The following is a 21376-nucleotide window of genomic DNA, read 5'->3' on the forward strand; positions in this document are numbered from 1 at the left end:
CACATTCTGTCCACCACTTTCCGAACATTGAGTCGTGATTGGATATTCTACCATTAATATCCAACACTCTTCACGAACAACCGCGAAAACGAAACGTAATTGAGTAGGGGAGGGCTTAACCTCATTAAAAAAAACCTACCAAAAACTTATGTTCACAACCAAAACATGCCATAACAAAAACCGAAATAACCAAAAAAGAAACAATTTAAAATTGCCAACCAAAACTAAAACCGAACCAATATTTTACTTAAACGAGTTTAAGTTACAAAAATAATTCAAAAAATGTTTTGAAATACCCAGGGTTGAGTGCCAAAAAAACCTTATTACTGTATTGAATTTAAGTAATTACAATACTAAAAAACCGAAAAGAATTGTGCAATTACCAATAAAATTGTTACAATTTGTTGCACAATCTGAGTCGTAACCAAAATATATGCGCGTTTCCGAACGCATCCTAAAAAAACTTGTCTGTCAAGTGTCAACCAAAATAAATTTGAAAAACTACCGTGCTACGGTGCTAACTGCTAAATGAAAAAAAAAATTAAATATCATAGCACTTAGTTCCGAAAATAAACTAAAATAATTTAAAATATGCAAAGAAACATTTATTGTTGCAACCGAAATGAAATTCAACGAAAATCTAAATAAAAAGGCAACAGTTTCTATGTTGATCAACAACACGAAACAAAGTGAAACAAAACTACAAAAAATTCAGGTAAGTACTAAAAAATGAGCAAAGGAGGCATACTTTACGCTATGGCTCCTCTCTCATAACAAAATAAACGCTAAATGTTGTTGCAAGTTGTAACAAAATAACCAAACTAACCTGTATTGCATGCTTCTAAATTAAAATGAAATTGTTACAGATTTCTACTAAATGCTGAATTTGGATACTTAAACCACGAAACAAAACCAACAAAAGGATCCAGCCATGCCCACAAACTGGACACCGGACCACAGGAAATGTGTAAAATTGAAAATTCATCATGTAAACTGTCATTTGAACTAAAAACGCAAACACGCCGGAGAAGAATATCTTCACCTTTAAATTTAAATGACATCATAAAAGAAGCTTGCCGGACACTGCTGCCAGCTATCCCGAAGAACTGTGAAAAATAAAATAGTGGTGTCGCTTTCACCACATCACAACCTATGAAGAACAGTGATTTACTATAAACTTTATTAACTAATAAGCTGTGAAATTATGTGCTGTGATCTCTAATAAAATATACTGTGTTGAAAATTCTGGTGTTTGAAAGTGAAAAATTAAAAGTATAGTAATAATGACAGTTGTTTTCCTTAATAAACTTAATCCGTAATGAACTATTATGTTTACTAGCTTAATCCATCAAAACAATTTCATTGCAGTGTAAAATAGTCAAAAGTAACAAATACTAAAAAAAAATCATTACTAAAATTGCAGTTCCAATAAACAGTTGGTCAAAATTATAAAACTAAAAAGTTACCGAACAAAATTCAAACAAATATCAATTTCATAAACTATTTTCTAATTGAAATGTTGACTACACACTATTTTTCCAAAAAGAAATACTAAAATGCTAAAGCATACGAAAAACCAGACTAAATAAATCCAAAATAGTATCCAAAATTATTCAAAACAAACATGTGCTTTGATATTAGTTAAGTCAGCAAAATTTGTTAACCTCAAAATGTATCACACAAAATGTAACTCTTTTCTAAAAATTATATGTCAAATGAACATAAAATAAAAACACAAAATGTATGCTAATACCAAAAATACAATGCAACAAACATTTAACTTCAAAATAGTTACTAAAAGTTTCACAAAAGGTGAGACACAAAAATTAAAGTAATTTCTGGTGCATAACAAAATCTAGGCTTATCCTTCAGCAAGTCATTACTAAAAAATCAAAATTCCCAGGGCGCCAGTGTAACGGTGGTGTATTTGGTGGGGGGTAAATTAAATGGAATGGAAAGCTCCGGCTAGTTCAAAGTAAATACACCCACGTTAGCACAAAATTTATAATAAAACAAAAGCTAAATGGTGTCTCTATACTTGCTGGAGGAAAGCTAGAGGAGAAACAAATTAAACAATATCACATTTTATATATTTATTATACCAAAATCTTGCCTTACAGATAGGTTTAAGTTAATGTTTCCAAAATACTAAATTTGACACCATATATGAAATAAGAACTACGCTCAGTGGTAAAGCTGGGCCGCTTTAAGAGGGTCCAGGAAAAGGTTTCTTACAACCATTTATTCTACAAAAACTAAATATGAATTTACCTAAAGTTATTCACCAGAATTCTCAAAATAAATGAAATCAGAAATTACTTTACACAGAAATTAAAACCTGAATTACCCAGCACTACCGGCAGGAAACGGGCAGGAGACACACCTTGTCAGGGATGAGCCGGCTGCTCCCCGGACTCCGGTGCTGACGCCCCCTCGCCACGTGGACAGGGCTGACCCTTCCATACGAAAACAAGGTCCAAAGGCACCTTGCGCCAGTAACGCCAAAGAAAGTTTCCTTGCACATCAAAATTGTAAAAGTTCTTGTTAAATTCTACTTCTGCAATTCTCTAATTCTTTACTTCTTCCCGACTCCTATGAAACAAATAAATTGGTCACATTAGTCGAGTGCCCTCACACACTGTGATAGACTAAACAAAAAAATGTAAGCGAGCTCACCGGAGACCTGCAGACTGCAGACCGAGGATCTCCAAGGAGCACTCCCACCCTTAGCATGTTTCTGCCAGCTGGAAATAAACCAATTTATGGTTAAGAATCTCTCCACGTTTCACGCCATGGAAATATCAAAAGCTCACAAAGAAATCTACTTACTCAGACTGACAGAACGCACCACACAAAATATGGAACGCCACGGCAGCACGTGGCATGCCGGGCTCCAGGCCCTTATACGGCCGTCCGATCACTATACAAGAGGATCTCGTCACAGAAAGAACGGCGCACTGAATGATCTCGAATTTAAAGGACCCAAAACAAAAGCCGGGTGGCAAACGAATAAACAATAAAATACTCTAATTCATTAAATGAAAATTACTCCAGTTTCTGTATCAGACCTTGAAGTAAACAAAACCTAACAAATATCATTCCAGAACAGCCTTAAAAAACCTATGATAACATTTGTTATCATGTCTCTAAAATATTATATTTTCCAAAAATCAATACTTAAAGTATATCAAAACTATACAAAGTTTTCCTGGAATGACAGCCAAAATACCTACAATTTCGAATAATACTTGTTGTATGGCAACCCTACAACAGATAAACATAAATATGTGCATTTGAAGTGCAACAGATAATGCAATGAACGAGAAGGAAGTGTTTCATTCAAAAATTAAATCTATCCAAAATATTTAATTACGACTATCAAAAAATCTGCTACGTTACAATACCCCCCTTCCCGATTTAAGGTTCAACGTAGGTGAACCGCTCGCTGTCCTCAGCGACTTTCATAAAAAAAAAAACAAAATCTGAAGGCAAGAAAACTAAACCTACCAAAAAAATATCAGAATCAAAAAAACCTGACGCAAGTTCGAGACTGTAAAATCTCAAAAAAAAATCCCCCAATATCTACAAAATTATACCAAAAGGTATTTAAAAACAAGCAAACTACTGTTTGACCACAAAAAAAAATATTAAAAAAAAATCTCGAACCCGCGTCAACCCTCGGAGGGTGAAAAAACTATGCGGCCAACTGCGCTGCATATAGAAAAAAACCTCCGCTAATTTCCAAAACAGTAAACCAACCGTTGGCCTTCTCAGTGCAACTTGCAATAAAGCTTGTTGTGCTGAGAAAGCCAAAAAACCAACCGCCAGGACCGATGTTCAGCATTCCAAGAAAAAAACTCAGCTAGACCGGGCGAAACCAAAGTTATAGGCTTCCGACTATAACTTCCAAAACCAAACCAAAATCATTGTTACAGCCCTACAGGTTGACGACACCTGCTTGTCTCAACCCTTCAGGTGAACAAACTAAAAAAAAACAAACTGAACCAAAAAAACTATGCCTGGTTGAATTGGCCACACCAATCTGTGCCAACTCTCCCTCAAAATACCAAAAAAAATTAAATACGTTGACGACGAGACCCCAAAATCTAAAAAAATTCAAAGTTGCACTCAACCCCCAACAGTAGGTGAGGTTCTCACCTAACCCTGGCAAAAAAATAAATCAAAACCAAAACCATACCTACAACCATTTGGCTGAAGCTAAACAAAAAAATATAAAACAATTGCATGTCTGTAGTAAACTCAAAAAAATTCAAAACAATTGCATGTCTGTAGTAGGCTAAACAAAACATTACCCTTCTTCCTACGAAGTCGAGTAAAGACGTGGCAACAAACTCCGTGTGTCGTTCCAACGCCGAAAAATGGCCGTTGAACCCGCCAGCACGATAATCACAAAAAGGTACCACCAATCGGTGTACCGCGGTCGATATGGCCCAAAAATGAGAGCCCGAAACAAAAAAACAGCCCCTGAAAATGGGTGACTGCTGGCTCTCCACACCAAACCGACCAAACTGCGTAGCCACAAATACGCAAAAATGCACAAACCGTGCTCGGGTGTGGTAAGCACCCGATACCCACCTACTACAGAACACCAATTTGGCCATGTTAAGGACCGCTCAAAACTAAAAGTGAGCCAGGTTGTGTCGCCCCTGACATACATCACGCATATAAAGTTTCCATACATCATATCTTCCGTATTTACCATACCTCAGCATTCATACCTTCCATGCCTCTCTCATACCAAAAAAATCGTAGTGGAAACAGTCACATTCTGTCCACCACTTTCCGAACATTGAGTCGTGATTGGATATTCTACCATTAATATCCAACACTCTTCACGAACAACCGCGAAAACGAAACGTAATTGAGTAGGGGAGGGCTTAACCTCATTAAAAAAACCTACCAAAAACTTATGTTCACAACCAAAACATGCCATAACAAAAACCGAAATAACCAAAAAAGAAACAATTTAAAATTGCCAACCAAAACTAAAACCGAACCAATATTTTACTTAAACGAGTTTAAGTTACAAAAATAATTCAAAAAATGTTTTGAAATACCCAGGGTTGAGTGCCAAAAAAACCTTATTACTGTATTGAATTTAAGTAATTACAATACTAAAAAACCGAAAAGAATTGTGCAATTACCAATAAAATTGTTACAATTTGTTGCACAATCTGAGTCGTAACCAAAATATATGCGCGTTTCCGAACGCATCCTAAAAAAAAACTTGTCTGTCAAGTGTCAACCAAAATAAATTTGAAAAACTACCGTGCTACGGTGCTAACTGCTAAATGAAAAAAAAAATTAAATATCATAGCACTTAGTTCCGAAAATAAACTAAAATAATTTAAAATATGCAAAGAAACATTTATTGTTGCAACCGAAATGAAATTCAACGAAAATCTAAATAAAAAGGCAACAGTTTCTATGTTGATCAACAACACGAAACAAAGTGAAACAAAACTACAAAAAATTCAGGTAAGTACTAAAAAATGAGCAAAGGAGGCATACTTTACGCTATGGCTCCTCTCTCATAACAAAATAAACGCTAAATGTTGTTGCAAGTTGTAACAAAATAACCAAACTAACCTGTATTGCATGCTTCTAAATTAAAATGAAATTGTTACAGATTTCTACTAAATGCTGAATTTGGATACTTAAACCACGAAACAAAACCAACAAAAGGATCCAGCCATGCCCACAAACTGGACACCGGACCACAGGAAATGTGTAAAATTGAAAATTCATCATGTAAACTGTCATTTGAACTAAAAACGCAAACACGCCGGAGAAGAATATCTTCACCTTTAAATTTAAATGACATCATAAAAGAAGCTTGCCGGACACTGCTGCCAGCTATCCCGAAGAACTGTGAAAAATAAAATAGTGGTGTCGCTTTCACCACATCACAACCTATGAAGAACAGTGATTTACTATAAACTTTATTAACTAATAAGCTGTGAAATTATGTGCTGTGATCTCTAATAAAATATACTGTGTTGAAAATTCTGGTGTTTGAAAGTGAAAAATTAAAAGTATAGTAATAATGACAGTTGTTTTCCTTAATAAACTTAATCCGTAATGAACTATTATGTTTACTAGCTTAATCCATCAAAACAATTTCATTGCAGTGTAAAATAGTCAAAAGTAACAAATACTAAAAAAAAATCATTACTAAAATTGCAGTTCCAATAAACAGTTGGTCAAAATTATAAAACTAAAAAGTTACCGAACAAAATTCAAACAAATATCAATTTCATAAACTATTTTCTAATTGAAATGTTGACTACACACTATTTTTCCAAAAAGAAATACTAAAATGCTAAAGCATACGAAAAACCAGACTAAATAAGTCCAAAATAGTATCCAAAATTATTCAAAACAAACATGTGCTTTGATATTAGTTAAGTCAGCAAAATTTGTTAACCTCAAAATGTATCACACAAAATGTAACTCTTTTCTAAAAATTATATGTCAAATGAACATAAAATAAAAACACAAAATGTATGCTAATACCAAAAATACAATGCAACAAACATTTAACTTCAAAATAGTTACTAAAAGTTTCACAAAAGGTGAGACACAAAAATTAAAGTAATTTCTGGTGCATAACAAAATCCTAGACTTATCCTTCAGCAAGTTATTACTAAAAATCAAAATTTCCCAGGGCGCCAGTGTAACGGAGGTGTATTTGGTGGGGGGGTAAATAAAATAGAATGGTAAGCTCCGGCTAGTTCAAAGTAAATACACCCACGTTAGCACAAAATTTATAATAAAACAAAAGCTAAATGGTGTCTCTATACTTGCTGGAGGAAAGCTAGAGGAGAAACAAATTAAACAATATCACATTTTATATATTTATTATACCAAAATCTTGCCTTACAGATAGGTTTAAGTTAATGTTTCTAAAATACTAAATTTGACACCATATATGAAATAAGAACTACGCTCAGTGGTAAAGCTGGGCCGCTTTAAGAGGGTCCAGGAAAAGGTTTCTTACAACCATTTATTCTACAAAAACTAAATATGAATTTACCTAAAGTTATGCACCAGAATTCTCAAAATAAATGAAATCAGAAATTACTTTACACAGAAATTAAAACCTGAATTACACAGCACTACCGGCAGGAAACGGGCAGGAGACACACCTTGTCAGGGATGAGCCGGCTGCTCCCCGGACTCCGGTGCTGACGCCCCCTCGCCACGTGGACAGGGCTGACCCTTCCATACGAAAACAAGGTCCAAAGGCACCTTGCGCCAGTAACGCCCAAGAAAGTTTCCTTGCACATCAAAATTGTAAAAGTTCTTGTTAAATTCTACTTCTGCAATTCTCTAATTCTTTACTTCTTCCCGACTCCTATGAAACAAATAAATTGGTCACATTAGTCGAGTGCCCTCACACACTGTGATAGACTAAACAAAAAAATGTAAGCGAGCTCACCGGAGACCTGCAGACTGCAGACCGAGGATCTCCAAGGAGCACTCCCACCCTTAGCATGTTTCTGCCAGCTGGAAATAAACCAATTTATGGTTAAGAATCTCTCCACGTTTCACGCCATGGAAATATCAAAAGCTCACAAAGAAATCTACTTACTCAGACTGACAGAACGCACCACACAAAATATGGAACGCCACGGCAGCACGTGGCATGCCGGGCTCCAGGCCCTTATACGGCCGTCCGATCACTATACAAGAGGATCTCGTCACAGAAAGAACGGCGCACTGAATGATCTCGAATTTAAAGGACCCAAAACAAAAGCCGGGTGGCAAACGAATAAACAATAAAATACTCTAATTCATTAAATGAAAATTACTCCAGTTTCTGTATCAGACCTTGAAGTAAACAAAACCTAACAAATATCATTCCAGAACAGCCTTAAAAAACCTATGATAACATTTGTTATCATGTCTCTAAAATATTATATTTTCCAAAAATCAATACTTAAAGTATATCAAAACTATACAAAGTTTTCCTGGAATGACAGCCAAAATACCTACAATTTCGAATAATACTTGTTGTATGGCAACCCTACAACAGATAAACATAAATATGTGCATTTGAAGTGCAACAGATAATGCAATGAACGAGAAGGAAGTGTTTCATTCAAAAATTAAATCTATCCAAAATATTTAATTACGACTATCAAAAAATCTGCTACGTTACAATACCCCCCTTCCCGATTTAAGGTTCAACGTAGGTGAACCGCTCGCTGTCCTCAGCGACTTTCATAAAAAAAAAAACAAAATCTGAAGGCAAGAAAACTAAACCTACCAAAAAAATATCAGAATCAAAAAAACCTGACGCAAGTTCGAGACTGTAAAATCTCAAAAAAAAATCCCCCAATATCTACAAAATTATACCAAAAGGTATTTAAAAACAAGCAAACTACTGTTTGACCACAAAAAAAAATATTAAAAAAAATCTCGAACCCGCGTCAACCCTCGGAGGGTGAAAAAAACTATGCGGCCAACTGCGCTGCATATAGAAAAAAACCTCCGCTAATTTCCAAAACAGTAAACCAACCGTTGGCCTTCTCAGTGCAACTTGCAATAAAGCTTGTTGTGCTGAGAAAGCCAAAAAACCAACCGCCAGGACCGATGTTCAGCATTCCAAGAAAAAAACTCAGCTAGACCGGGCGAAACCAAAGTTATAGGCTTCCGACTATAACTTCCAAAACCAAACCAAAATCATTGTTACAGCCCTACAGGTTGACGACACCTGCTTGTCTCAACCCTTCAGGTGAACAAACTAAAAAAAAACAAACTGAACCAAAAAAACTATGCCTGGTTGAATTGGCCACACCAATCTGTGCCAACTCTCCTCAAAATACCAAAAAAAATTAAATACGTTGACGACGAGACCCCAAAATCTAAAAAATTCAAAGTTGCACTCAACCCCAACAGTAGGTGAGGTTCTCACCTAACCCTGGCAAAAAAATAAATCAAAACCAAAACCATACCTACAACCATTTGGCTGAAGCTAAACAAAAAAATATAAAACAATTGCATGTCTGTAGTAAACTCAAAAAATTCAAAACAATTGCATGTCTGTAGTAGGCTAAACAAAACATTACCCTTCTTCCTACGAAGTCGAGTAAAGACGTGGCAACAAACTCCGTGTGTCGTTCCAACGCCGAAAAATGGCCGTTGAACCCGCCAGCACGATAATCACAAAAAGGTACCACCAATCGGTGTACCGCGGTCGATATGGCCCAAAAATGAGAGCCCGAAACAAAAAAACAGCCCCTGAAAATGGGTGACTGCTGGCTCTCCACACCAAACCGACCAAACTGCGTAGCCACAAATACGCAAAAATGCACAAACCGTGCTCGGGTGTGGTAAGCACCCGATACCCACCTACTACAGAACACCAATTTGGCCATGTTAAGGACCGCTCAAAACTAAAAGTGAGCCAGGTTGTGTCGCCCCTGACATACATCACGCATATAAAGTTTCCATACATCATATCTTCCGTATTTACCATACCTCAGCATTCATACCTTCCATGCCTCTCTCATACCAAAAAAATCGTAGTGGAAACAGTCACATTCTGTCCACCACTTTCCGAACATTGAGTCGTGATTGGATATTCTACCATTAATATCCAACACTCTTCACGAACAACCGCGAAAACGAAACGTAATTGAGTAGGGGAGGGCTTAACCTCATTAAAAAAAACCTACCAAAAACTTATGTTCACAACCAAAACATGCCATAACAAAAACCGAAATAACCAAAAAAGAAACAATTTAAAATTGCCAACCAAAACTAAAACCGAACCAATATTTTACTTAAACGAGTTTAAGTTACAAAAATAATTCAAAAAATGTTTTGAAATACCCAGGGTTGAGTGCCAAAAAAACCTTATTACTGTATTGAATTTAAGTAATTACAATACTAAAAAACCGAAAAGAATTGTGCAATTACCAATAAAATTGTTACAATTTGTTGCACAATCTGAGTCGTAACCAAAATATATGCGCGTTTCCGAACGCATCCTAAAAAAAAACTTGTCTGTCAAGTGTCAACCAAAATAAATTTGAAAAACTACCGTGCTACGGTGCTAACTGCTAAATGAGCTAAAAAAAAATTAAATATCATAGCACTTAGTTCCGAAAATAAACTAAAATAATTTAAAATATGCAAAGAAACATTTATTGTTGCAACCGAAATGAAATTCAACGAAAATCTAAATAAAAAGGCAACAGTTTCTATGTTGATCAACAACACGAAACAAAGTGAAACAAAACTACAAAAAAATTCAGGTAAGTACTAAAAAATGAGCAAAGGAGGCATACTTTACGCTATGGCTCCTCTCTCATAACAAAATAAACGCTAAATGTTGTTGCAAGTTGTAACAAAATAACCAAACTAACCTGTATTGCATGCTTCTAAATTAAAATGAAATTGTTACAGATTTCTACTAAATGCTGAATTTGGATACTTAAACCACGAAACAAAACCAACAAAAGGATCCAGCCATGCCCACAAACTGGACACCGGACCACAGGAAATGTGTAAAATTGAAAATTCATCATGTAAACTGTCATTTGAACTAAAAACGCAAACACGCCGGAGAAGAATATCTTCACCTTTAAATTTAAATGACATCATAAAAGAAGCTTGCCGGACACTGCTGCCAGCTATCCCGAAGAACTGTGAAAAATAAAATAGTGGTGTCGCTTTCACCACATCACAACCTATGAAGAACAGTGATTTACTATAAACTTTATTAACTAATAAGCTGTGAAATTATGTGCTGTGATCTCTAATAAAATATACTGTGTTGAAAATTCTGGTGTTTGAAAGTGAAAAATTAAAAGTATAGTAATAATGACAGTTGTTTTCCTTAATAAACTTAATCCGTAATGAACTATTATGTTTACTAGCTTAATCCATCAAAACAATTTCATTGCAGTGTAAAATAGTCAAAAGTAACAAATACTAAAAAAAAATCATTACTAAAATTGCAGTTCCAATAAACAGTTGGTCAAAATTATAAAACTAAAAAGTTACCGAACAAAATTCAAACAAATATCAATTTCATAAACTATTTTCTAATTGAAATGTTGACTACACACTATTTTTCCAAAAAGAAATACTAAAATGCTAAAGCATACGAAAAACCAGACTAAATAAGTCCAAAATAGTATCCAAAATTATTCAAAACAAACATGTGCTTTGATATTAGTTAAGTCAGCAAAATTTGTTAACCTCAAAATGTATCACACAAAATGTAACTCTTTTCTAAAAATTATATGTCAAATGAACATAAAATAAAAACACAAAATGTATGCTAATACCAAAAATACAATGCAACAAACATTTAACTTCAAAATAGTTACTAAAAGTTTCACAAAAGGTGAGACACAAAAATTAAAGTAATTTCTGGTGCATAACAAAATCCTAGACTTATCCTTCAGCAAGTTATTACTAAAAATCAAAATTTCCCAGGGCGCCAGTGTAACGGAGGTGTATTTGGTGGGGGGGTAAATAAAATAGAATGGTAAGCTCCGGCTAGTTCAAAGTAAATACACCCACGTTAGCACAAAATTTATAATAAAACAAAAGCTAAATGGTGTCTCTATACTTGCTGGAGGAAAGCTAGAGGAGAAACAAATTAAACAATATCACATTTTATATATTTATTATACCAAAATCTTGCCTTACAGATAGGTTTAAGTTAATGTTTCTAAAATACTAAATTTGACACCATATATGAAATAAGAACTACGCTCAGTGGTAAAGCTGGGCCGCTTTAAGAGGGTCCAGGAAAAGGTTTCTTACAACCATTTATTCTACAAAAACTAAATATGAATTTACCTAAAGTTATGCACCAGAATTCTCAAAATAAATGAAATCAGAAATTACTTTACACAGAAATTAAAACCTGAATTACACAGCACTACCGGCAGGAAACGGGCAGGAGACACACCTTGTCAGGGATGAGCCGGCTGCTCCCCGGACTCCGGTGCTGACGCCCCCTCGCCACGTGGACAGGGCTGACCCTTCCATACGAAAACAAGGTCCAAAGGCACCTTGCGCCAGTAACGCCCAAGAAAGTTTCCTTGCACATCAAAATTGTAAAAGTTCTTGTTAAATTCTACTTCTGCAATTCTCTAATTCTTTACTTCTTCCCGACTCCTATGAAACAAATAAATTGGTCACATTAGTCGAGTGCCCTCACACACTGTGATAGACTAAACAAAAAAATGTAAGCGAGCTCACCGGAGACCTGCAGACTGCAGACCGAGGATCTCCAAGGAGCACTCCCACCCTTAGCATGTTTCTGCCAGCTGGAAATAAACCAATTTATGGTTAAGAATCTCTCCACGTTTCACGCCATGGAAATATCAAAAGCTCACAAAGAAATCTACTTACTCAGACTGACAGAACGCACCACACAAAATATGGAACGCCACGGCAGCACGTGGCATGCCGGGCTCCAGGCCCTTATACGGCCGTCCGATCACTATACAAGAGGATCTCGTCACAGAAAGAACGGCGCACTGAATGATCTCGAATTTAAAGGACCCAAAACAAAAGCCGGGTGGCAAACGAATAAACAATAAAATACTCTAATTCATTAAATGAAAATTACTCCAGTTTCTGTATCAGACCTTGAAGTAAACAAAACCTAACAAATATCATTCCAGAACAGCCTTAAAAAACCTATGATAACATTTGTTATCATGTCTCTAAAATATTATATTTTCCAAAAATCAATACTTAAAGTATATCAAAACTATACAAAGTTTTCCTGGAATGACAGCCAAAATACCTACAATTTCGAATAATACTTGTTGTATGGCAACCCTACAACAGATAAACATAAATATGTGCATTTGAAGTGCAACAGATAATGCAATGAACGAGAAGGAAGTGTTTCATTCAAAAATTAAATCTATCCAAAATATTTAATTACGACTATCAAAAAATCTGCTACGTTACAACCAATGCTGAAATAGCGAAAAAAAATTTACTGTTCCATAGAAATGAGCGGTATCATGACAGTCGAAATGTATGAAAGAGCCAAATTTTTTTTGCGATTTCAGCATTGGTGCGATAATAAAAGTTGTTCATTATGACATATTATGGGTTCACTATTATCTGGCAGAAACTTTTTACGCATATATTTGATTCGTATAATAGTTCTTGGCAGAAGTCAAGTTTGGCAGAAACTGCTTACGCAGAATATGCTTTGGCACAAATCATTTCGCAGATTTTTGTAATACCGAATCGTCTGTTGTCATAATGTTGATGAGCATAATAGTCTTCAAGTCGAACAATACATTTGCAGATAATATTTGTGCGTAATATTTAGGCGGCATAAAGTTGTAATTTGCTTTTTGATAGCGAGTTGGATGTGTTGGGGATGCAAGATACCTAACACTCCTCCTCACTTCGCTCGTCGTCGTACCTAACGGTGACTCTGGGGCAGTTTTTCTTTTCTGATAGCGAGTAATAATTCTGCTAATGTAATATTATGCTATAAGATTATTATGGTACATACAATTATGCTAAATCAAAGTCGACCAAAGTAATGTTCTGTAAAACAATATTCTGCCAAATGTATCTTATGCGTGGTAGTAATAATGCCAACTAAGTTTTCTGCAAAATTACCATTCGACCGAAAGTGTTTCTGCGAAACATGTTATGCGAAGTGTGTTTCGGACTAAAATTATTCTGCCAGATGCGGGTAACCCCATATTATGACCTCAAAAGTCACTATGCTAAGTTTAACGGTCCTTTTTATTTCACCTTGTATAATACGAAAATAATAAAAATACGTATACATTTCTTTTTTGATAAATACGAATTACATTCATATCTCTTAGAAGAGGTTGGGTCAATACGGAAATAAGTGTGTCTTGCCTTTTTACTCATTCTCACAATTGTTTTAGCTAGTTTATACTTTTTGCTACGTCTCACGAATATTTCTAAACATAATTATGAACTCTCAATAAACACTGAACGTTGTTTAAACAGGCCAAATGTTAAGTCCAGCCAGACACCCTTCCCCGAATGACACACTGATCCGTATATTTAGTCTATGTATCACTAAAATATATGTCACCAGTTTTATTTCGGAACTTTTTTCTCAACATTAAAGAAAAATAAAACCCGGACATTTTTATAAAATTTATTGCAAACCGATAGTCAGCGGGCTCTTTTATTTACACACTCGACAGTCGGCCGACTAAATAATTCGAGCGTTTTACATCCTGTATCGGTGGCAGTTCTGCACTGAGTAAGTAGTCACTTAAAAACCTAAAATACTTTTAAAAACATATATACATATATGTATTGTGAATTTTATGGCAATGGATTATATCGCGTATAATGAATTTATAATAACATCCCTATGTTTCGAATCCTATATAATATAAATTCTATTCTATAAAGGGTGACTGTAAATAGGCGTGACGACACAAAAGACTAATTAGTCCGTCAGTTAGATTATCAAAGAATTTTAGACTCGTTTTTTTTTTTCTTTTTTCTCGTAAACGAAAAATTACTACGGTACAGTGCGTACATTTATTACTTAGATTAGAAGTGACGTCACAAGCCCTCACTCCGGAACTTTTATGCTCTATATTTTTGTACTTTTTCATTAATTAGAAAAAGCGAAAATAGTCGTCGTCCCTATTACACGCAATATGATCCGCTTCCGTAGGTTTATTTCATAAAACTGCTCTGAAATTCCGTTTCAAAAATTTCATTGCACATATCTGAATTAGCCTTAAATATATCATTATATTTATGTACATATGCATTTCTATCATAATCAGAGATCGGATTTTTGTGCGTCATCTCATACTAAAAGTCATTAAAATGACGTAAGTCACTAAGAATGTCGCAAATCCGTCCGATCTCTGACATAATATATGTTTTTCTATTCTAATATCATTCAACTAAAGCATAGTGTCTTATTGCAGTTTTCTCGGCACCATAGATAGTTGTGAATGTGGTTATCTGAAACAATAACGTTTAATTCAAAAATATACAGTATTATATTTCTTTTGTTTAAAAAGCATAGTTATAGAAAAAAAAGTTTGTATTCTAGTCATGTTCTCTTGCTTTTATTCAGCTATAAAACGACTGTCTAAGTATGCTCATCAACACATCGAACATGAAAATTGTAAATATTACCAATAATAACGATGTAGGGAACAAATCAAATTATTTTTTATTAAATATGTTTTGATTTGTTTTTTTTTATGTAATAATACTACTATACATAAATTATGAACTGAAATAGATACCATACACTAAAAAAAAAGCGATCAAGCCCACTGGTGGCAAACGTATCTACTTAGCGTGTCAAATGTTCTCAGTAAAATCCACTGAGTTGTCCATCTTTAATCGCAGCTTGCAGCTCGACAAAAACAATACAAATGCCTTGTTTCGTGATATTTAATTAAAACAACACAAAAATTATGAACACTCAAGGGCAGGCAAGTAACAACTTCAGTACAAAATCCTACACGCTCGGCCGCCACGCAAATACAATAGATGAATTTGTTTCTTCTATTTGAAGTAACACTGTTAACTTCTCTCCTTTATGTACTATTGTCCCAGAGCTGTAAGAACCTCTTTTTGACACATGACGGCGCCCACAAAACGTAAATTCGCGCAACCTAATGACATTTTGTAATAATATTTAAAAAAATCAAGTAACTTAAAAACAATATTTCGCTTACTTTAAACATAATCTAACACATGTTACATTTTTGCGGATCTTCGTTAGTGAGTATTTTACGTTATTACGTGATAAATCACGCAGGATTTACTTATTATGTCATTTATCATTCATTTTTATTTTTAAACTAGCGCTATGGCAGTCTGTCATTTCGATTCAAATGACATTTCAGTAAGTTGACAGAAATCGTATATTTGTTTAAGCGCCTCCTTGTACATAGGGCCTAATCGATTCTACCAATTCGAAATTAATTGTTAGATTTGGCAAACGATACGTCTTAGCCACATCGCAACATACTTCAAAACAAATGTATCAAAAATGTGAACTTACAGATCCGGGACAATATTCGTACTGTGACTTACCACTGTCATCGAGTCTGGAGTAAACACACGCTCGTGTTTTGAGATTCTTCCGTTTTCCTCCGTCTGTATGTGGGTCATTTTGTTGCCCTCTATTGTAATTAACGCTTTTACCTGCAATAAAACACAGAAGTGATATTCTTCGTCTTGTATTTAATTTGTAGCTTTCCTCCTTCTATTCTTTTTCTTAGTCTCTTCTGTACTTTCATTAGACAGAGTCGGCAGTATTACATAAATACCTAATCAATATCTAAAAACGTTGAAATATGTACCCCCTAGATGGAGAATAGGTTTCCTACTAGTCAAATCAGCTTCTTTTTAAGAACTGTGGAAACGATTTGCTGATATGAAACTATGAAATACTGAGGAGTGACGTCACGGTCAATTCATTTACTTTAGATCTTCCTCTTTGATTTATTAAATAGAAATTATGTTTAAACATGACTAGACTACTGTCCATATTTTTCTTCTAATTATGCGGTGCTTTATTTCGTGCACTGAATAAAATATTTTATTTTAAGTGTAGGAAACTAGCCTATTATGTACAATCAGCTGCAAAAGTGCATCGAAGTCATCAATGAATACATTCATAATTTTTCCATGCACTTTTGCAGATGATAGTACATGTCCTGTATTTATAAATACATACTCTTATAAGAAAATAACATGATGCCGTGTAGACCAGCTCAATGGCACCTTGGCTTTACCTTCACACCATCAGGTCTGGTTTCCTCCACTTCTACTCCTGATATAAAGGTTGTAGAAGCGCTGGCGAAAGTTGAGTGAAAATGGAATGTGTACGCTCCTGCTTCATCTTTGGTTAACCAGTTCTCTTGACTTAAGGACAGGGCCGCTTTTCTTTGGAAATAGTTTTTACCTGTAAAGATGAAAAATACTTGGGAAGGATAGTGAATTTAGAAAATAGAATCACTGATAGGTACTTACTACTAGTATTAGCTGTTATTACTTGTCAATTATTATGGTTGGCACGACAACACGATTTTTTTGCGTTCGCTACTAAATAGTAGTTGAGCAATTCCCGTTAAGTTTGTACATTTCGATCACGTCTCCGATTTTGATAAAAATTGGTAGGCTAATAGAGTTTATGATGCTGAGCAAGCTTTTTTAATACCTACTCTTACGTTAAATGTCGCTACGGGTCCCATTGACCTAAGACTTAACTGGAAAAGGGATAAGTTCACCCAGTCTCACCCAAGGCAGACATTTTCCACTTTCAAATTTATTCGAAACATAAATTTAAAAAATGTTTTCTGTATCTACGGTTAACGGTATTATTACTGTTACTGATTCTGTGCTAAGGTATTATTATATAATGTATAATATAAGGTAGGTATATTTAAAATCTTAATCTTGTGTTGCTCTTCCTTTGCTAAACTGCATCCAAATAACTTTTTTTATGTCATTCATTTGAATGATTTTACTGCCACCTACCAGGATCTCTGTGTACTAAGTAGCAAAGGTATTACAGCAAACATTGATCGGTTGACTATACTATTTCACAACAACTTTATCGTAAGTACAAGCGTCTTACTATAGATGGCACTAAAATAAAGTAATTCTGATTGTTTTTTATTTTGTCTATGTACTTAAAACAAAAGGATTTTTTGTAAAGGAGCTCAAATTTAAATTGTTTTTCATTGCATGTTTTAACTTTATTATTGTTAATAAACATTTTAACGCTATATTTGGTGACCTGATTTTTTTATAACTTCATTGTTTACATTGATAACAAAGGGTCTGGACTGTATATTTATTTATTATATAATGTTTGCTTTTTTTACTTATAATTTTGGCTCACCAATGAATTCGAGGTATTCTTCAAACTTCTCCGAAGATTTCAAAGAATATTTTTTGCCCAAAAACTCGTCCATTTCAACCAGCACTTTATCACGTTCGGCCACCACACTTGAGCGATTTGGACTGTCATTGTCATGATCACATCTTATCGTAAGCAGACCGTGTCATTGCAGTTGGATTACTGAGTCGAACGCAAAATTGAACCAGACCAGGGTTAACCCTTAAATGCATGATTTTTTTCTTTTAACTAGAAATTAATAATGTGATATACAATGGTTTTCTGACTCTAGGAAAAATAATAAAAAAATATTTAACATCTATTTTAATACTAAATCAGTGTTGGAAGTAAAATAGGCCAAATCTTACTTAAATAAATATATAATTACTAGTAAAATTTATAAGAAAACTTTTCTACTATTAAAAAGGTACACTATTTGAGAAACCCCTATGATAAAATGATTAAACATAAAATAGTTACTAACTCTGAAAAAATCTGCCTGAATCATGTACTAAAAATCACCATCATCCAGTTTTTTCACACTTTTCCGCCATTTTTTCTTAAATGGTTGGAAATAATGTTTTTATTTAGTAATTGAGATGTAGGATATAAGAAAAATAAATAAAAAAGTCCAGCTTATATTTTGGCTATAAACTAGCCAAAATATACATACATACATACAAAATATACAAAGTATACATACATTGTAGCCAAATGGCAACATTATGCATTTAAGGGTTAAAATACGTCTCATAGCTATATAATAAAAGAAAAAAATACCAAAGCGGGCTAGCATATCATGACTGGGACGACAGTGCGACATAAAGATGGCTAGTCTATGTCGTGGCAAAATAATCTTCCGCCAATCAAGATTATCATGAGCTAGCCCTGCTGCATCTTTTGTTTCCCGGACAAATGCTGACGGACGAATCTTAAAGGCCGGCAACGCACCTCCAACACTTCTGATGTTTCTGGTGTCCATGGGCGGCATCAGGCGACCTGTCTGCTCGTTTGCTCCTATCTCAAAAAAAAAGGTGCCTAGTCAACATTGGACCCACTCCACATTTTCTAATTAGCGCCAACTTTTTGACTATTTGATATTACACAGGACAGCCTCTTTTTCTTTGGTCATTTGAACTTATCAAATATCAGCATTTAGTAGTAGTAGTAAACACTTTATTGCACAGACAAATTACAAGTACAGTGAAAAATTATAATGGTTATGTACAAAGGCGAGCTTATCCCTTTAAGGGATCTCTTCCAGCTAACCTTCGAATAACTGAGAGAGAGAAATAGGTAGACAAACACAACTAAAGTGCATCGGCATATATACAAAGTACCTATCAACATAATACTACATCCCTACCTACTCTAAAAATGAATACAATACGTTCAACAACTCAGAACGCTGAGCGTTAGGAATAAGAGACCCTCATTGTAGAACATCCATTTCAATTTATATTCAGTATTCAATGCGTTCTTACAAAATTTAGCTGTATTTTATTGAGAGTGCACTGATAAGATTAGATATGAATGTTTGTCGCGGAATTTAGGCCCATCTATCAGGACATTTATCGGATAGATTTCGGATATTATTTTCTTGATAGTTGGGACAAAGGCAAAACAATGATAAAATATCCTAAAGCGGTTCACTGACTATCGGCACACCTCGGACAATGGCGATCAAATATATGAAAAAGGCGCGTTCCTACGCACACAATATAAGCTCGTGTAGGCGAACGCGTACCATGCTGGTATGAGTGAGATATACAACAGACTAGTCTCGTTTTTGACAGGCGGTCACTGTGAGATGAAATGAAATGAAATATTTATTTTTTTTCCAAGTAGGCATATTACAATGCGCTTATGAACGTCAAATAAAGCTACGCCGGCTCTAACCCTACGCCTCAGCCTCGAGAAGATTTCAGTCCCCCCTCAGTTGGAGGGGGGTATCCACTATGGGACCGGCAAGAAACTCGGCGGGCCACTTCTTTTCAAAACATTACATCTTATAATTAACATGCATTAAAAAACGAGATACAATTTAATCAGCAAAAGTATTCATCAAAAAAAAGAAATATTAAATTAACAGACTAGGTACCTACTCTATGGAAATTCATTTCAATAAATTATACAAAGTACAAAGCTACTATGATTAATAAGAGATTTTAGAGATGTTTAGTCTCTAAGTGTTAAAGTACATAAAAAAAAAAGAAAAAATATACATGATGAAAACGAGAGCGGGTGGGCGGCACTTTCAGCGGGAAGCGGGAGTGGCCATACTGTACGATAGCTCTCTTATACTGTGCTATCAGTTCACCTGACGACATCGGTAATTTCTGTCAGTTAAAAGTAAAAAGAGACAGCACCGAATAACGAGAGTTCTAGAATAATTGACTCGCAAATTTTCTGTATCCATACTAATATTATAAATGGGAAAGTGTGTGTGTCTGTTTGTTTGTCCGTCTTTCACGGCAAAACGGAGCGACGAACTGACATGATTTTTTAAGTGGAGATAGTTGAAGGGATGGAGAGTGACATAGGCTACTTTTTGTCTCTTTCTATCGCGAGCGAAGCCGCGGGCAAAAACTATATGTATTTAGTAATTCTAATTCTATTATTTTCAGGTGAGAGGAGCATTTACGACAAGCCGAGCGACGGGGACGCCTCCAGCTCTGGCGTCAAACGGATGGAACCACTTTCCCCCGACGCATTTGAAGGTATAAAAAAATAAACAAACACCGGTGTGGATGGGTGGAGTCCCCGGCTTGCAACAATTGTGGCGAGACTGCACAAACAATCCAGCACATAATAGAGGATTGCCCTGTGTCGCGCTCGCGCTATGCCAATGGACCTCCAGAAGACCTGATAACCCTTAGCGACAAGGCCAATAAATGGCTGCTTAATTTTAACCTATGAATGTTTCTGTTTTTTGCCCTACGACTACAAAAAAAAAACAAAAAAAAAATATTTGATTGAGGGATAAAACACAGGCAGTTCGCCAAAATTAAATAAGACGGACGAACATTCCTGAAATCCTGACTACACTCGAGAAATAACCTACGTAATTTGATCGGTCAAGATTCATACAACATTTTGGTGACGAATACAAAATTGTGTCTTTGACAAAGACAAACATTAATTACGCTTCTTCTGCTACGCCTATTGAAAGTTATTTGATTAGCAAAGGCAGTAAACAAAGAACAGATACATAGAAAAACCGTACTTTCACCAAAAATTAATAGAAAGACTAAGTAAGTTTTACCTAGAGAGTCACAAGTAAAAGCTTTAAGATACCTAAGTCTAATAACCTAACCACAAAATTAAAATTTTGAAAAAACCCCCGATCGCGACATAGTGGACCGATTTTCATAAAACATGACTAAGAACACTCTCTACTAACTCAGCTTTCAAACAAAAAAAACTAAATCGAAATCGGTTCATCCGTTCGGCAGCTACGATGCCACAGACAGACAC

General features: G+C 35.1%; 2 protein-coding genes and 6 long non-coding RNA genes across 9 annotated transcripts in view; 4 read left to right on the forward strand and 4 right to left on the reverse strand.

The window, feature by feature from the left end:
- Positions 1-21376, forward strand: part of LOC125242158 (Fanconi anemia group J protein homolog) — a 155107-nt gene that overhangs the window by 98911 nt on the left and 34820 nt on the right. Inside the window, exon 3 of the mRNA XM_048150871.1 lies at positions 20527-20619. Coding sequence (XP_048006828.1) covers positions 20589-20619 — 31 coding nt within the window. The 5' untranslated portion in view covers positions 20527-20588. The remainder of the gene's footprint in view (positions 1-20526; positions 20620-21376) is intronic.
- On the forward strand, positions 584-4000 carry LOC125242168. Its single transcript, XR_007178836.1, has 2 exons — positions 584-715; positions 867-4000. It is a non-coding gene; the product is annotated as an uncharacterized LOC125242168 (long non-coding RNA).
- On the reverse strand, positions 2079-4719 carry LOC125242161. The gene is made up of 3 exons (XR_007178830.1): positions 2830-4719; positions 2677-2744; positions 2079-2592 (listed from the first exon to the last, which is right to left on the reverse strand). It is a non-coding gene; the product is annotated as an uncharacterized LOC125242161 (long non-coding RNA).
- LOC125242167 lies at positions 5368-8786 on the forward strand. The gene is made up of 2 exons (XR_007178835.1): positions 5368-5499; positions 5651-8786. It is a non-coding gene; the product is annotated as an uncharacterized LOC125242167 (long non-coding RNA).
- Positions 7339-8395, reverse strand: LOC125242162. The gene is made up of 3 exons (XR_007178831.1): positions 7616-8395; positions 7463-7530; positions 7339-7378 (listed from the first exon to the last, which is right to left on the reverse strand). It is a non-coding gene; the product is annotated as an uncharacterized LOC125242162 (long non-coding RNA).
- Positions 10141-11905, forward strand: LOC125242166. The gene is made up of 2 exons (XR_007178834.1): positions 10141-10286; positions 10438-11905. It is a non-coding gene; the product is annotated as an uncharacterized LOC125242166 (long non-coding RNA).
- LOC125242164 lies at positions 12126-12953 on the reverse strand. The gene is made up of 3 exons (XR_007178832.1): positions 12403-12953; positions 12250-12317; positions 12126-12165 (listed from the first exon to the last, which is right to left on the reverse strand). It is a non-coding gene; the product is annotated as an uncharacterized LOC125242164 (long non-coding RNA).
- Positions 14725-18009, reverse strand: LOC125242160 (fatty acid-binding protein, heart-like). 2 transcript variants are annotated; one of them, XM_048150874.1, is made up of 5 exons: positions 17903-18009; positions 16791-16960; positions 16087-16197; positions 14903-14997; positions 14725-14805 (listed from the first exon to the last, which is right to left on the reverse strand). In XM_048150874.1, the coding sequence occupies exons 1-4, from the start codon at positions 17973-17975 to the stop codon at positions 14929-14931; spliced, it is 423 nt and encodes a 140-aa protein (XP_048006831.1). In that variant the 5' UTR covers positions 17976-18009; the 3' UTR covers positions 14725-14805; positions 14903-14928. The 2 variants fall into 2 exon arrangements, with proteins under 2 accessions (XP_048006831.1, XP_048006830.1); XM_048150873.1 differs by having other exon boundaries at positions 14725-14997.

Source organism: Leguminivora glycinivorella, unplaced genomic scaffold (genome assembly GCF_023078275.1).
Source record: "Leguminivora glycinivorella isolate SPB_JAAS2020 unplaced genomic scaffold, LegGlyc_1.1 Scaffold10, whole genome shotgun sequence".
Classification (NCBI taxonomy): domain Eukaryota; kingdom Metazoa; phylum Arthropoda; class Insecta; order Lepidoptera; family Tortricidae; genus Leguminivora; species Leguminivora glycinivorella.